General features: G+C 56.0%; 1 protein-coding gene across 1 annotated transcript in view; it reads right to left on the bottom strand.

Annotated features, from left to right (window-relative positions):
- The window catches only part of PLXNA1 (plexin A1), a 165,309-nt gene that overhangs the window by 122,414 nt on the left and 27,633 nt on the right, over positions 1-15,262 (bottom strand). The window contains exon 3 of the mRNA XM_068906774.1: positions 10,017-10,199. Within this exon, the coding sequence (XP_068762875.1) occupies positions 10,017-10,199 (183 nt within the window). The remainder of the gene's footprint in view (positions 1-10,016; positions 10,200-15,262) is intronic.

The raw sequence follows: 15,262 nt of genomic DNA, 5'->3' as shown, positions 1-15,262 counted from the left end.
AAGACAGGAGTATGATCGCCACATGGGTACCGACACATCCACCTTCACCTCCAGGAGACCTCCTCTGCTTCGCAGCAAGGAGCGGATCCATCAGTTTGAAACGAACCATCCAGCTTCAACTCATAAGATGCACCACCCCTTTGCTCCCAGGCACCAGCCTGGACATGCCCACAGCAGGATGCAGTCTTTGGGAGCAGACCTCACGGGGACCTATCTGTCCACTGAGCTCAGACAAGAAAAGTTAATGTCAGTAGATGCTCCCCAAAGCGGGTAGGCAGCCTCCCTGCAGGGGGACACAGCCCCAGTGAGGACAGGGTGAACAGACAGGCACAGCCCTGTCTCCTGCCCCAGAAGCCCTTGGTGTTGATCCTGCAGCCAGCAAAGCGACCAGCAGCCAAGATACCCAGCACATGATTAGCAGATGCCCCATGCTTCCCACCAACCCGGAGGGGATAATTATTGACTCATTGACTCACTAGCTGGGGGAAGGGGGAAGAAGAAGAAAGGGGGGCCATTCATGATGGAAAAAAATATTTTGCTTTTAAAATACTAGAAGGGAAAAGAAAATCATTTCTTGGAAGCAAACTAAGCAGTGGAGAAAGCACCAGTCCTGCTCCAGGCAGCAAGGGAAAAGAGACACAGGAGTCCAGCAGGCAACAGGGAAATCCCTGCAAAGCCCCTGAGCAGCAGCTTCCTCCTTCCAAACTGATCCCTAACCACCCCCTCCACCCTGCCCTGGAGCTCAGCTCACCCCAGCCTCTTCTCAAACCTCACAGCATCTATTTTGGGGTCATGCTGCCCAGACAGGACAAGGGTTGCGAGTGCACTCGAGTGCCCTTCTCCAAATGTTTAAGGTGCAGATAACCTCATGCAGAGGGAGCATTACTACAGGCTGCACCTCTGGATCCCAAAGCACAGCATCCGTGCAGCTCCCTTGTTCCCCAAGGTCTTCCCTCTGCAGGAAGAGGGGCTGCAAGGGAGTGCTTTGATCCTCCCAGGACAGAAGAGGAACACCACGTTATGTTTGTATAGGGATAGGGATGACCCACTTAGCATGAAGAGTTTGTTTGTTTTATTTTTATTATTATTAAAGTCGAGAAGCCAAAGAAATCAGACACAGGGCCAGCTCAGCTGTGCCTTCCGTGGGAGAGAATAAACAAGCTGCAGAGAGCAGGAGCTCCAGGGGGGAACAGATTCCCAACACAGACACTCCCTAATGGCGTTAGCACCCAAGGCCATCTGGCTTCGGGACGAATAAGAGAGTTAAAGGGATTACAGTGGCGACTGGACTGCCAGATCCAGACAAAGAAACACCCTCCAAAAATCAGAGCTCAGCTGGCCACAAGAGACTTTTGGTCTGACACCATCTCAGCCAGGATGTGCTGGTCACACAGCCCCACCACTGGGCCTGCCTCAGGGATCCTCCAACACCTGGATTTAACCCCCTGGACTACCAGACTTTGCATCCAGGAAAGATCCCATTAACAGAGAGATAGCATGATCCTGTTTTTTGCAATAGTACAACAGAGCACCCAGGGCAACCTGACAGTAGGGGCAAGATGCCAGTCTACTACCAGGGAAGTAAGAGCAGTGCTCACCGTAAGTGGTGCCACAATCTCATAGGGAATGGTTACATGAGTTTCCCACCCCACAAGGGCTGGGAAAGGCCCACCATACCCACACAATACACCTCTCCCCCAAGCCACTCTCAGAAACTCAGCCTAGCTTGAAACAAAAAAAAAAAAAAAAAAAAAATCTCTGCACAGCCGTGAAAAGATCGACACTGTCCCTATCGAACGAGGCGGCTGCAGACACACGCAATTTTTCCCGCTCTATCCCAGGTCTCATCTCAAAAAACAATAAAAAGCATGTCTGGTTCTGAGTCGCTCCCCAGTGAGGAATGAGTCCCTGAGCAGGACCCCGGCACTGCTCGAGGCAGCTGCAGCTGCCAGGCATCGGCTTCGGCCACAAGCCACGAGGCTTCGGCCGCCCCAGCGCTCTCTTCCAGCCCGCGGGCAGCCCGGAAGCAGCAAGAACAAAGTTAATATCGTGGGAGACAGGGAAGGCTCAGAGGTGCCATCCTATTTTTCAATGTCGTTATTAAAGCAAGCAGCGAGATCACAAGTCACAGGGGAGCAGACAGGGACAACAAGGGTCAAGGCATGCTCTCCTCATCCCATCTCCCCAGCGCGCGTTACCCCAACACGATGTCCCCCAGTCCACGAGTTTGCACCCTCCCTTCTGCACACCAGCCTCTTCCCTTCACTAAAAATCACCCTCTTTCCTTCATTTATTGCCAGGGTTAATCCCTCTCTCCCCCATGCAGGGCATCATGTGGAGCAGCTGTTTGCAAAGGGGCAGGCACAAGCCCACCAAGAGACCCTTCCGAAGCCCCCTCTGTACCATCGGCCCCAGAGAGGTCACTTGAAGTCCCACCACGAAAGGCCTACGTTACCACCCCAAAGCCCTGACTAATCCCCTTGCTTAATCCCCCTCAGCAGGGAGGGTCAACTTGCCGGAGGCAGGAAGGCGGCTGCCCACAAAGCAGGTTCCTTTCCCTCATCCATATTGCAGGGGACCACAGCAGACTGAGAACCACAGAGAGATTAGGGCCAGCTGGCTGCTTCAAGGGAAGAAGCTCATCTCACCCCTCAAAAATAACCAGGAGGCACCCAAAATTGGGTCAACCCACAAGGGCCACACCAGAGTTAGCAGAGGCCCTAAGGCAGTGCCTCATTTGCAACACGAGGAGCAGATGGCAGGCTAACGAGGCCAACATGGACTCCAGACTACACCTCCCAAGATGCCTGGTCCCCCAGGCTCTGAGATGCATGCTACAGCAAGGAGGCAATTACTGGGAGGGGGTGTTGCACTGATCAGCACATGCTTTCCCGAATCCTCCTCCTCCCCTTTCTCCCTGCAACACTTCAAGCATATATGAAACCAAGGCCTCGGCACATGCACATTAAGATGCAACTACAGGTGCAGTTTTGAATGTGCCTTTCAAGCACATGACTGAGCACTCTGATTTGCAATTATACAAGCAGCTTTTTGTTCATCAGACCTTAATGGGAAAGACAACCCAGGGGAAGCTATGACGGCCCAATAAAAAGATGACACGTCAAGCAAGGACTAGTGATTTCCAGGTACGAGCCAGCCATTAGGAACCCAGTCTTGCTTCCCTTGCGCAGATTTGCTCTGAAAGTCCCCACAGCAGCGTGCTTACAGCTCATATCCCCATGTCACTTCCCCATTCCTAACAACCCTCAGACCGCAGGGTGCAAGTACGGGCCCTGGACACACCATCAGATAGCACAGGCTAGAGAACTGATAGGAAGTGGCTCACATCCAAAACTGGCAGTGTGGTAGAAGTCATCCCCACATTACTCACCCTGGCAGTGGCAGAAATTCCCTAGACAATACAATCCCATGACTGCTGGAGGAGCCAGCAGTCCACGAGGGGGGGGGGGCCCTCCAAGCCTGGCCTCTCCGCATAACTTTGGGCCATCCAGAGATAACCACATGCCTGATAGCCGGGCAGAGAACAAGCACAGAACGGGCTGCCAGGGCTTTCAGTGCTATAATCCACTCAGCATCTCAGTGGTCCTAAATCTCCACCCCACCCAATGCCTCCTCCCTGTCGCAGCCCACAGCCCCCTTCTGCTGTCATGTTGCAGCAGCCTATTCCCAATCCTGCAAACGCACCTTCACCTCGATGCTGGGTCCCCCTGTTTTCCCAGCTGGCTGGGGCCTGCAATGCCATTTCCCTCCGAATTACAGTCTCCCTTCCCTAGACTCTTCCAAACTCAGCGCAACCATCAGCACCCTAAGGGACAAGATTTGTCCCATCACCAATGCTTCACTATGACCCTCTTCACCAAGCTGCCCCTTGAAGCCAGCTCCCGTGGCAGAGGAGACAGGCTCTTCCGCGGGAGGATGGGACAGTAACAAGCACAACTCGGCCAACCTTCCCGCGCACGCAGAGCCGGGAAGAGGCGCCCCAGGGTGCAGGGAGACGGCCGGGAGGGCAGGCTGGGGAGGCCAAGGGCAGGCGAGGGGCTCCAGCTGCGGCAGCAGCAGGTGCTGCCCCGTGCCCCAGCCTCACAGTGGCAACTGTTTGCGGCACGGCCGGGGAGACGCGGCGAGGAAGCCAGGCTCACACGGCTTTTTCGGGGGACAAAGGAAGGCTCTGTCTGCATGCAACAGCCTGGACAAATGCTGGGCAGGGGAGCTGCCATCCAAGGAAAATCCAGACAGAGCAATGACTCTGCCCTGACCTTACCCCAGCCCAGATGGCGAAATCATGCCCCCTTGTCACACCAGCATCCATTACAGGGCTCCTGGGGATGGGGAGGACAGAGCACCCATCTGTCCCCTACAGCAGCTCCCGAACTCGCACGGAGACACCACCGCTCACAGCACACTCCATTACTGCGGGGTCTAACCCGATCCTCGAGGAGGAGCCCTGGGGGTGGGAACACGGGGCTCACCCCAAAGCTGCCTGCCGGGCACGCAGAGGGACAAGACGGGCAGCCGGCCGGCCCCAGCACAGCCCTCCCTCCCGCCTGTCTGCAAAGGCATCACAGCCCAGCGGGAGGGCAGAGAAACCTAAGAGGGGAGCAAAACCACCCAGCAGTGCCAAGCCAAAGGCAGGCACTTGCCAAGGGGACAGTGGGAAACACTGATGGCTCGTAAGCGAAGGGATTAAGATCGCTGCCAAGAGATGGGCAGGCAGCTGGAAAGCCTCGCGGCCGGCCCTGCCGGCGCCCCTCAGTCCTGCCGTAGGAGACTTGCTGCCCACTCGGCTTTTCACAAGGATGGGAAGAGCTGGGAGCCCCACGGCAAGGAGGCAGGGCACCACGCAGCTCTGTGTCCTTGGTGCTCACCTTCGTCCCCACCACTGACCAGAAGCAGTAACACCCTCTAAGCTGTCACTGTTGTGCTGCACTGCACCTGATACCCAAAACGCAGCGGGCTAAGGGTGCAAGAAGAGGACTCTTCATCTACCTCCTAAAAACCCTCCCTGGAGCCAACCCAAGGGCTGACTCCTGGTGGTGCATCTCAGAGTTTTTAACCCATTTAGACATCTCTAAAATATCTCCAGCTCCACAAAAGGCTAAGAGGGGCATTTCCCTACCAGCCTGGCATGCCAAATTGGACTCGCACAGGCAGCACTCAGGGCTAAACCCTGGGTTTGCATTCATTTTCTCAATGCCTCCACCCCTCCTGTAACTTTGCCCTGGGTCACGCTGAACCTAAGCCAGACATCGCGTCACCGGCTGAGGACACACTCTCCAACCTGCGGACACATTAGCAGCCCCTTCTTGTGCTCCTCTACCAGCTGAAGCTCATTCGTCCCCGAGGCTCTCCGGGGTAGACCCTGCTCCATCCCAGTGCTGGAGGGGCCTTTCCCTTCCCTTGGTAGAGACAGCCAGGGCAAGCTTGGTTGCAAGGGGCTCCCTGGGAAGATCAGGTAACTGCTGAGGCAGCGCTTTGCCTACCCTGCAGGCCTGGCCAGGCAGGCCCTGCCAGAAAAAGTCTGGGCAGTCCCCACAAAGGTTACAACCGGGGACTGGCTACAGCCCTCCCAGCCCCTGGGTGACACAGCAGCCACGAGCCTAGCACTCAGAGCCAGCAAAGTGTTTCCATCATCAGAGGGCTCTGCTTTCCCCACGGGATTTCTGAGCCGACTGAAGCCAGGTGGAAGTAGATTTTGGCTCCAAATCCATCCCAAAGCCTGTTGAAGCTCTCCCACGCCACTGTACCCTGTTCAAGTGCTCCAGACACCAGCAGCACAACTCAGCCACAGCCATGTGTCAGCAGGTGCTGCCTCAGCTCCTTGAAACAAGGAGCACGGAGAGCCCGTGCTGCTCTGGCTGCTCACTTCTGCCCAGTGACAAGGGTTCCCAGCCATCTCCATCCCACACATTGCCTCCAGGCCACTCAGCATCACTGTTCTCCGAAACACCCCACAGATGGAAACTGAAAGCCCTTGCAAAGGCCTCAGGGTATCCCTCAGACCAGTCCTAGAAGTGGGTGACTCACCTCTTCCCAGCCCAGGAGTAGAGGTAATATCAGCACAGGAGTGGGACAAGAGATCACTGTCCCTCAACACCAAAGTCAGCAAAGGTACGTGCCAGGCTGGTATGGACACAGCAGATTTGCTGGTCACTACGGACCAGGCTACCACACTCCCACCTCTGTGCTGGGTCCCTATGGGAGACTTGGTCACCTCAAATGCTTTGGTCAAGAGCAGCATCTGGATGTGGGCTCTGTTCCTGACGTGGCTAAGACAGTCACGACAAGCACGGGCACAGGAAGACTGTGCCCTGATGATCTGAGATACAAGGCAGAGAGCATCCATGCTGCTCCAGGAGTGCTTTATCCCATATCCTGTAAGAAGGAGCTCCAGACCCCTCTATTCTGCACAGTCTCTTTGCCTCACTCACCATCACAGGCTGCAAAAATCCTTGCAGGACAGTAAATGGAAATGCTCTGGGTCCTTACCCTCAGATTGGGCCCAGAGATGGCAGCCAGAGATGACATCCTTGAGGGCCAGCTCCCATACACAACCCAGTAGGTCCAGTCTGCTACATAGGGATATCCTCAGAGGTATGGGAGATGGGTCTCCCTAAAGCCAGATCTGGCATCTTCTGCTAAACAGATATACACAGCCCCAGCTCTCTGCAGGGCTAAAGGATCATCTTTCCCTTGGCCTTCCTCCTCTCAAATTCAAAGTTCAACTAGAACCCATCCTCAAGAGTATCAGGGTCAAGGTTTCTGTCCATCTTAAGTAACAGGACCTATGCAATGCATATGATACACACACCGAGCTGGCCCACAGAGCAAGACCTTGACATCTGTAAGGGGCAAGTCTATAAAGCTTGCCTGGAGTCCCTGGGCTGCGGCAGGACCGAGACCCACTGCTTCACTCCCCATCGAGCTCCTGCTCCATTTCCTCATGCCCTGCAGGGCCAAAGAGACGGTCCAGCTCTTAGAGCACTGAGAGACCCTACAGCATTAAGACACACAGGTGAAGGCAGAACAAGACTGCAGCCCTAGGCCAGGCACTCACCCTATGCAACCCCCTCGGAAGTGGCTCTGAAGGCATGAAAACCAGAGAAAAAAAGTGAAAAAGGAGGTAAAAATGGAAGGAGAGAAAGAAAATCTGCCACACAAAAAGGAACTGCCAGCATCTCTAGATAAATAAGGAACTGGAGGTGGAACACCGTCCCCGTGGCTTTGTGAACCCTCCTCCCACACACACTCCTTCCTTCCCATCCCCATCCCTTATGCTGGCACAGGCTATTTAAAACCTCCAATTTGGAGCTCAATAGCAGGAGAGGCCGCCAGAAACGCAACACCGGTCTCTTCAGATCCCTTATCGATCAGGAAGGGAGGACAAGTTGCCTTCGTCAGCTCCCTGCCTTCCACGCACCGGAGCTGGCCCTCAGCAGCGCTCCCGCCAGCTGGGAGCCCCCTCACGCCCCTGAGACTGCGGGAAGTAAAGGAGGGGAAAAGGCAGCAGAGGATTCAGGGTGCAGAGCAAGCCTCAGGTTCAGAAATCCCGCTGCAGAGATGATTTTCCAAGAGCAACATTGCCTTGCATTGAGCACGGGGCAGCCAGGCAGGACTCTTGCACTCAAGACCCGACTCTGACAACTTTGGGCCCCGTTGCTGCAGTTTTCCATCTGCAGACTAAAACAACAGCGTCTCTGCTCAGACAGGATCTTTTTTCCCCCCTCCCCCTTCAAAGGTGTTTCACAAGCTCTTGCCTCGGGGAAGGGAAGAGATATGGCCGAGGACCGTGTTCAGTTCAGATGGGAACAGGAGCAGCTCTGCTGGAAAACAGGCACTTGGTCCCCGCTTCTGGCCACACGGCAAGGGGGGCTGCTCCCTTCCCCTCGAACGCCACGGGCCAACGCTCCAAACCTCACCAAAAGATGCTCAAAACGACCTCCCCTTCCCAGCCACCGGTCGGAGACAGCAAGCCGGATGCTGTGTCTGATGCTGGTTTCTGGCTGTCAGCACACAGGGAGGGGGGCTGGCGATGACGGGGCCTCTGTCGGCGCTGCTGAGCTCAGCGCACGTGTCCGTGCTGCCGGAAGGACCACGACCCTGCGGGGATGTTCGCTCGACCCCTCACAGCCTGACACCGATGTAATGAGTTAAAAACTCTCCTTGGCCGGTGCTGGGCTGGCTTGGGGCCAGCCGCTGCATTCCTCACCCAGTGAACCAGAAACCAGCACCTCGGCAGAGAGGCGCTTCCTTTCCTCCGCCTTTTCTGCTGGGGACGAAGGGGAGGGTCAGATGGAAAGGGCTGCTCACAGGCTGGTGGCCCAGGGCAAACACAGGTAGGGCAAGCTGGACATACAGGGACTACCCACCACAGCAGGGGCTCAGGTGCCAAGAATTTGGCACCTTGCTCTTGATTGCTGCCAGATACCCCTGTGATTTGGGGTTCCCACGTAAAAAGAGGGGATGATGCTGGCATCTCTCATGGAGTAAACGGTAACCACGGATCACGTCCATACTCATTTGCTCAGAGAGTGAAGGCCTATAGGACAGCTTAACGCCCAACATAACACCTGAATACCCAAGAGCATGGATATTTTTAGAAAGCTAGGATCAGGAGGAAAAAAATAATAAAAAAAAAAAAAAAGGACACACAAGTATTCTAAAATTCAGGGCATTCTGCCCAGGATGAGGTGCTGGAGAACCCCGCAAGCCACCTTTCCCTCTGGCAGAAGGAGCAACGGGCCCACCTCTCCAGCCAAGCCCTGTTCTTTCTGCCTCTTGCAGGGATTATGCCAGGACCTTCGATATGCCTTTGCCTGGTTGAGGATGCAGTTAATGCAAGCTGTGTTTATACAGGGCATGTACAGCTGTAATTATAGGAACGATGTTATGATAACAGGAAATCCATGCCCTGTGGAGATAGAGAGAAACACACACAGAGCTATTTGCTAATTGCCACCAACAAGAAGCCTTTTGTGCAGCGGTGGGGTAAAGGAAGAGGAATCTCCCTCACGTTGTGAGATGGCTCGGGGCAGCTGGGCTGCATCACCCCACGCCCTCCCAAGGGATCTCTCCTGCCAAGGGAACGCCTCAGACTAGTTTGGCTCCTGTCGGTGGCACAGCGTTGTCTGCCCTTGGGCTCTTCTCAACCACGGGCTGCCTAGGCAGCCGCAACCTGACACAGCGATAGGAACACAACGATGCTACCAGCACGGGCAAAGCAGAGGAGAGACAGCCTCACCCATCGGACTGCCTCCCAACTAATACGCCCATCCCTGCAAAGCCAGGGCACTTCGCCACCAGCTTAGATGGAGAGGGGAGGCCCAGCAAAAAAAAGTTTGTTTTTCTGACAAAACCTAACTGGATCAAAAAAATCCCAGCTGTAGCAGAGCACAGCTCACCCTCACCTCAGCCAGAAGTACCACTCTCCTCCAGCTGGGACTGAACATCTAAATTTAGACCCTACTTCTTCCATTTCAACCAAATTCAGGATCTGAGGGCAACAGATGAGGAAACTCTGAGCCCAAGAAGAACCAAGAGAAGAAGTTCCATCTTGCCCATTTCAGACAAGCCAGCACTGCCACCGGGCTAGATGTTTCCATCAACACCAGTGACATCACGGAGTCATGAGCACCCACCACCGCTGACCCTTCTCAGGTCAATGGCAAAGCACTCTGGGCCTGGACAGATTGAGCCTGCCCCATGGCACCTGTAGCGTGAACCCAGTGCCCCAAGACGACGGATGGGCACTCATCCAGCACTAGTCGGGACTCAATTTCCCTACATTATAAGCCTTTCACAAGACAGAGGTTTAGTAAATCTGGCTAGCAGGGAGGAGCAATGGGAAATTGCTCCTCAGCAGCACCCGCAATACACCAAATCACGCTACGAAGGAGGCACAGTCCTACCTATGCCTGGAAGGGGCCAGCTCGCCAACCACACACCCCTCTGTCACCACGGCAGCATCGCACCCATCAGTATCTACGGAGGAGTCCTACCTTTTTGATCTTCCCGCTCCGTGTGCCTGCAAAGACGACGGTTTGTCCTCTGTAATCGTAGGCAGCCACTGAGGTCATGCCATCCTCCTTATCCACAAAGAGCGGAGTGCCCTCGATGGTGACCGTCCCACCCAGCGGCTGGTTAAAATCCTGGCCGCAGAAATTGTCGTCGATCTGCAGAGGCTGTCGGAAGAAAATAGAGGAGAGATGAGCTTTTTGTCAATCTGATGACACACTACATAAAGCACAGAGTGTATCTGGTGCAGGGAGACACCGAGGGGGTGACCAGGACACTGCTTTAAATCCACGATGAAGATAGGGAGCGACGGGAGCCCCACAGACTCGCTGCGGCCTCCAGTTCAGGACAGCCCCAGGGAGGTCTCCATCACCTCGCCGCGCAGCACAAGACATCAGCCAAAACAACATAGTCAGCTGCAGCCTACACGAGCTTCCCTTCCCACGGGGTGACGGCGCATGCGCCGCGGAGACTTTGCAAACAGCAGCCTGGCACGAGGAAAAGCCAGCTGCCTGTTTGCTGTAGCTATGACCAGCAGGGTCATGGGGATGTCAGAGGCGGTAAGGGCCTGCAGAGAGGGCACCTCATCCACCAGGCTTGGCTTGTTCCCTTTGGATACTGCTGCAGGAAAAGCTACAAAGCACAGCAGAGGAGGCAAGGTAACAGTGGCCTGACCCTCCTGACAGCTCTGAGCCATTTCCCACTGCCGTCCCATGAGCTGCTCTCCACACACACAGCTCCACCAAGGCGCTATGTCCCCAGAAGCGCTCCCTGCTCCCGCTGCCCCCCACAGATCCTGACACGTCCCCTATCCCTCACCTTTCCCACCCCTACTATCCTGGGCAGCTCAGCAAACTGCTTTCCAGACTTCCTGACGGGTTGGAGCTATTTGCTGACCTGGCTGGTTTAGAGAACAGCCGCTGCCCCCACTCCGCATCTCCAACTCTTCAATACTCTCTGTATCCTATCCTGTGGATTCAATTACCCTGGCAGCTCTCAGCCCGAGGCCAGACAGGAGGTTGCCAGTAGTTTTCCAGAAGAGCCGTGAGCCTGTCCACTCCCATTCCCCCAGCAAGAGCAGCTCTGCCCAACCTCCTGCATCCAGCTCATGAGCTAAGGGAAGGGGCATGGCATGAAGTGATGCTTCCCCAAAATTCTCTATGTGCTGATGCAGAGCACTTGGGACACATCCAAGGCGCAGTGATAGCAGGAAAGTGAAGGTTTAGTCTTAAGGATTAATCCTTCTAAATCTCAGGGCAGACGCCACGAGGCAAAAGCTGCCTTCAGGAGAGGTTGCAAGAACTCTCCCACTGCCCAGTGCCATGCATGTCAGTTAAGACTTGCACCCCAGCTGTATCCAGAAGGGTCATCCCTATATTCAATGCTTTCTATGGATACTAAGGAGAGCAGAGAAGGTCTATGAAGAAGATTTGGTCCTCAAACAGCTCCTCTCTGCCTCTTAATAAACCTTCAAGACTAGGAACAAGGCTTTTGATCCTCTGTCTCCTATGGAGCAACACTTACAAACTCATCTTAAATGCTCATCCCAAGCTAACACAGCAGCAACTGTACAGCAGAGGCAAGGGGACAGAGTGGGATGAAGATAGAGGGCCCCCAGGTCAATCTGAGCACTAGCAGAGCTGGGGGGAGCCGCGGCTGAACGCCCTGCAGCCTGCCAAGCTCACTGCCTCTACCCTCAGGGAGCCGAGAGCACAGCGAGGGGCAGAGGCATTCGGGGGAAGCATCTGGGCAGCGGGCACATCCCAGCAGGAGCACGCTCCAGGCAGAGCCGGAGAGCCGCGCTCGGAGTCGCCGCCTGCCAGGTGGCCGCTGCAGAAAGTCCAGCAAGGGCCTCCATGGGATTGTTGTTGGGTTTGATAAAACAGGCCAAGCCTGCAAGGCTGAAAAAGCCCAGGCTCGAATCACTGCTGAATCTAATTATACACCCCACCAAGACTAGTCCAGATGGCCCCAGGTGAAGATTTAACATCTCACTTTGGCAACAGGACACCTTCAGAAACAACCTCAGCCCGGCTAGAGCTCAGCTGCCCCTTTCCCCTCTCGGCCCTGGGACGAGAGGCATCACACGTGGCCAGACGGCCTGCCTGCCCACCGCGGTGCATCAGCTGCCCTGCGCTAACTGCATCCAGGCCTCCTCGCGTGCAGCTCAGTGCCAGTCTGGGAACCCTCCCCGCCAGCTTTTACCCCCATCCCAGGCGCTCACTGCACCATTTCACACGGATGCGCGCACAGAAAATTCAGCACAACTCCTCACCGCCACCCCAGCGGCAGCCATGTTTCGGCAGGGGTGACGCTGCTCCCTGCAGAGCGATTAGCGAGGGCACCGAGCAGGGAAGGTGCTAGAGGAAGGAAGAAGGGCTGCTCATGGGATATTGTTTTGGAGGGAGGTTGTGGACTGCATCAGGCATCCCCCGCATCGTACCGGCTCACGCTCTGACGCGTTTTCTGCCATTGCACTCAGCACTGCGCGGAGCACGCTGCTTTCACAGCGCAGCGGAGCAGAACGGGGCAAACCCACCCTGACTTCACCCTCGGCAGTTCCCTACACAGGGAAGAAAGCAGTTTTCAACAGCTGGCAGGCCTCATTTCGAGCAGAAGCTGAGGAAACTTCATCTTTCGGCAGAAGGGAAGAGCGGCCACTGAGTCAACACCCCACGCGTTAATCCCCTGGCGCCGTGGGCGAGATGGGGCAGCTGGTGAGCATGGCCAGCCCTCAGGCCCTCTCTGTGCATGAGGCTACTCTTGGGTCTTCATTGCTTGTCCTCCCATCCGGGTTGCTTCACGGTGAGCAGGCTACTGAACAGGGAAAGGGGCAGCATCTCCCCGGACCCCAGCCCTCAATGACCCACATAGAGCCGCAACTATTTGCAAAGTAATGTTTGCAGGACTGGGCACAAACGCTGCAGGCACCAGTCAGACAGGCTTCCCTCAGACAGGAAGCACCAGCAAAATAACCTGTTCTCCATCCAAAAGCAGAGCCGCAGCCGCTCGCTGCGCCCAGCCCCAGGCGCAAGGAGCCGGCGCAGCATCCCTGCTCCAAACCAGGTCGCACCCGTCGCGCCCCGACAGCGGCGTTGTTGTGGTCTCAGAAATACGCTAGGCTGGAACAAATTCCCCATGAGCACCTCTCTCCTTCCTCATCCCAGCGCTAGCTTCAAAAGCGAGACGGCCGGTAGGGAGGCAGGAGCGGCTGACCACCGTGCCCCAGCCTTCCCCCAGGGACAAAACACTTCCCAGCCAAGGCTGGGCCAGGACAAACGGGTCGGGGCTGCTGAAGGCGGCTCACTTCACGCAGCAAAGCCTCCAGCACACACGCTACCTACCGGCCCAGTTCCTCCTCCTCCCACAGGAAAGTTTTTGAGGAAGTCTCTACGTTTTTTTTTTTTTTTTTTTTTTTTTTTAAAATACTGCCTTGTCCCTTTCCCACTGCACCCCGAAGAGGGCACTGACTCCCCCAGTCGCAGTGCCCGGACAGGCTTGGCAGTCCTCTGCCAGCCGCAGCTCGCGGCCGTGTTGGTTAAACAGTCTCCCGCGTTTGCGGATCCAGGAGAAGCTTTTTACAAAAGCGCTGGAACGGCAGCCAAAAGCCGCTGCGGTTCAGGCAGTGCCCGGAATTGGCAGGGACAAACGTAGGGCAATTTTCCCGAGCGCTCCTTTCGCCCAGCGCCGCCGAGGAAGGGCTGCGCCATCCCTGCTGGAGAGCTCAAGGCTTCGAAGGCGTCATTCCCGGGCTGCGTGGAGGGTGCCCAGGGTGAGGTTTGTAGCTCGGACTTCCAGAGGGCAAAGCAAAGCAAGGGAGGGAGCCCGCAGGTACCTGCGGAAGCAGGAACGGAGGCAGGAGGAACGGGACCAGGGCAGCTGAGAGCTCAAGCACAAGACTGCAGCTCGTGACCTTGCTCCGCGGAGCTCTCCCCGTCCGAGTCCCTCCATCTGAGGCCAGGCCCGACGCCCTCGCTGCACTACCCTGACCTGCTGAGCAGAAGCGGCACCTTTGGACACAAACTCCAAGCCAGCCCTTGGTCTGCGCTAATTCAGATGGGAGAGCTCAGCCTCTCTGGAGGTCCCACGCCCGACAACAGCCGCGTGCTACCGGACACCATCCGAGCCAGCAAAATCCACCCCGAGCAGCCCCACAGCCTGCGCCAGGTGGGGAGCGGCTCCAGCAAAATCCCCGACGGCCGTCGCGAGCCCCGTTGCGCGAGGCTAGCGCTGCAAGGGAGGCACCGCGAGCGAGGCCCCGGCGCCTGGAGAGGCAGCCTGTTTGGGCCACGGGATTTTCCGCTTTAAGAGATTCCTTACGTAATTCTGAATTTAAAGGGGAGAGGATTTTGGCAAGCAACTGCCTCTAAATGCGTGCCAGTCCCCAAAGGGTTTTAAATCCATACAGCATGTGCATGGAACATATGGGAAAATGTCGAACTCCTAAGCTCCACATACACACGTGCATTAAATGGCTCCAACTGCAGAAAGCAACCACCCCACGACTTTACCCTCAGGCACGGGCCCAGGCAAGGGAAACCATTCCCCAGAAACTGAAGGTCAGCACAGCCGCGACCATCTCACACCCCGGGAGGCAGCTCTGAGAAAAGCCGCCCCTGCAGCTTGCTGTTAATCGAAGATGTGGCCACCTGGCTGCCGCACCAAGGCACGCCGAGATATCTCGCAGCGGGCGCAGCGCTGGCAGCGCTCCCCAGGTGCGTCCCAGTCGCTATCACATGATGGCAAGCCTCCTCCACAGAGGTTTAGAGCAACATGCTTTACCCCACGCGCGCAACTAGCAGCATCACTTGCTGAGCCAGCGGGACTCCGTCACACATCCAAGTGCTAAATTCTGGGAGTAGCAGGTTCAGAAAAGGCTAAAAAGCCACCTGATTGCACCAAAATAGAGCAAGAGCCCACACAGAAGGAGGGCAGGAGCACAGCAGAGACTTGCTTGGAGAAGGAAAAAAAGGAGGGGAAGTTTACCTTCTTAAAGGGCTGTGGACATCATCGATTAAACCCAACAGGTACCAAAAGGAAAATAGACAACGTGAGAGACAACAACGCAGGAAGAGCAGAGCTTCTACGAGGCTGGATCTGCTCACACCAACTTCCCTCTGCAGCACTGCGAAACCGAGGAGGAGAGCTCTGTGCGAGCCCAAGACCCGGCCAAAGCAAAGGGAACGCTTGCCAGGCTCTGCTAGGAGAGGCCGGCACACGCGGCTACTTT

The sequence above is a fragment of the Struthio camelus genome, chromosome 14 (genome assembly GCF_040807025.1).
Source record: "Struthio camelus isolate bStrCam1 chromosome 14, bStrCam1.hap1, whole genome shotgun sequence".
In the NCBI taxonomy this organism is placed as follows: domain Eukaryota; kingdom Metazoa; phylum Chordata; class Aves; order Struthioniformes; family Struthionidae; genus Struthio; species Struthio camelus.
Note: the sequence above shows the minus strand (reverse complement) of the source record. Positions and strands in the feature narration are given on the sequence as shown.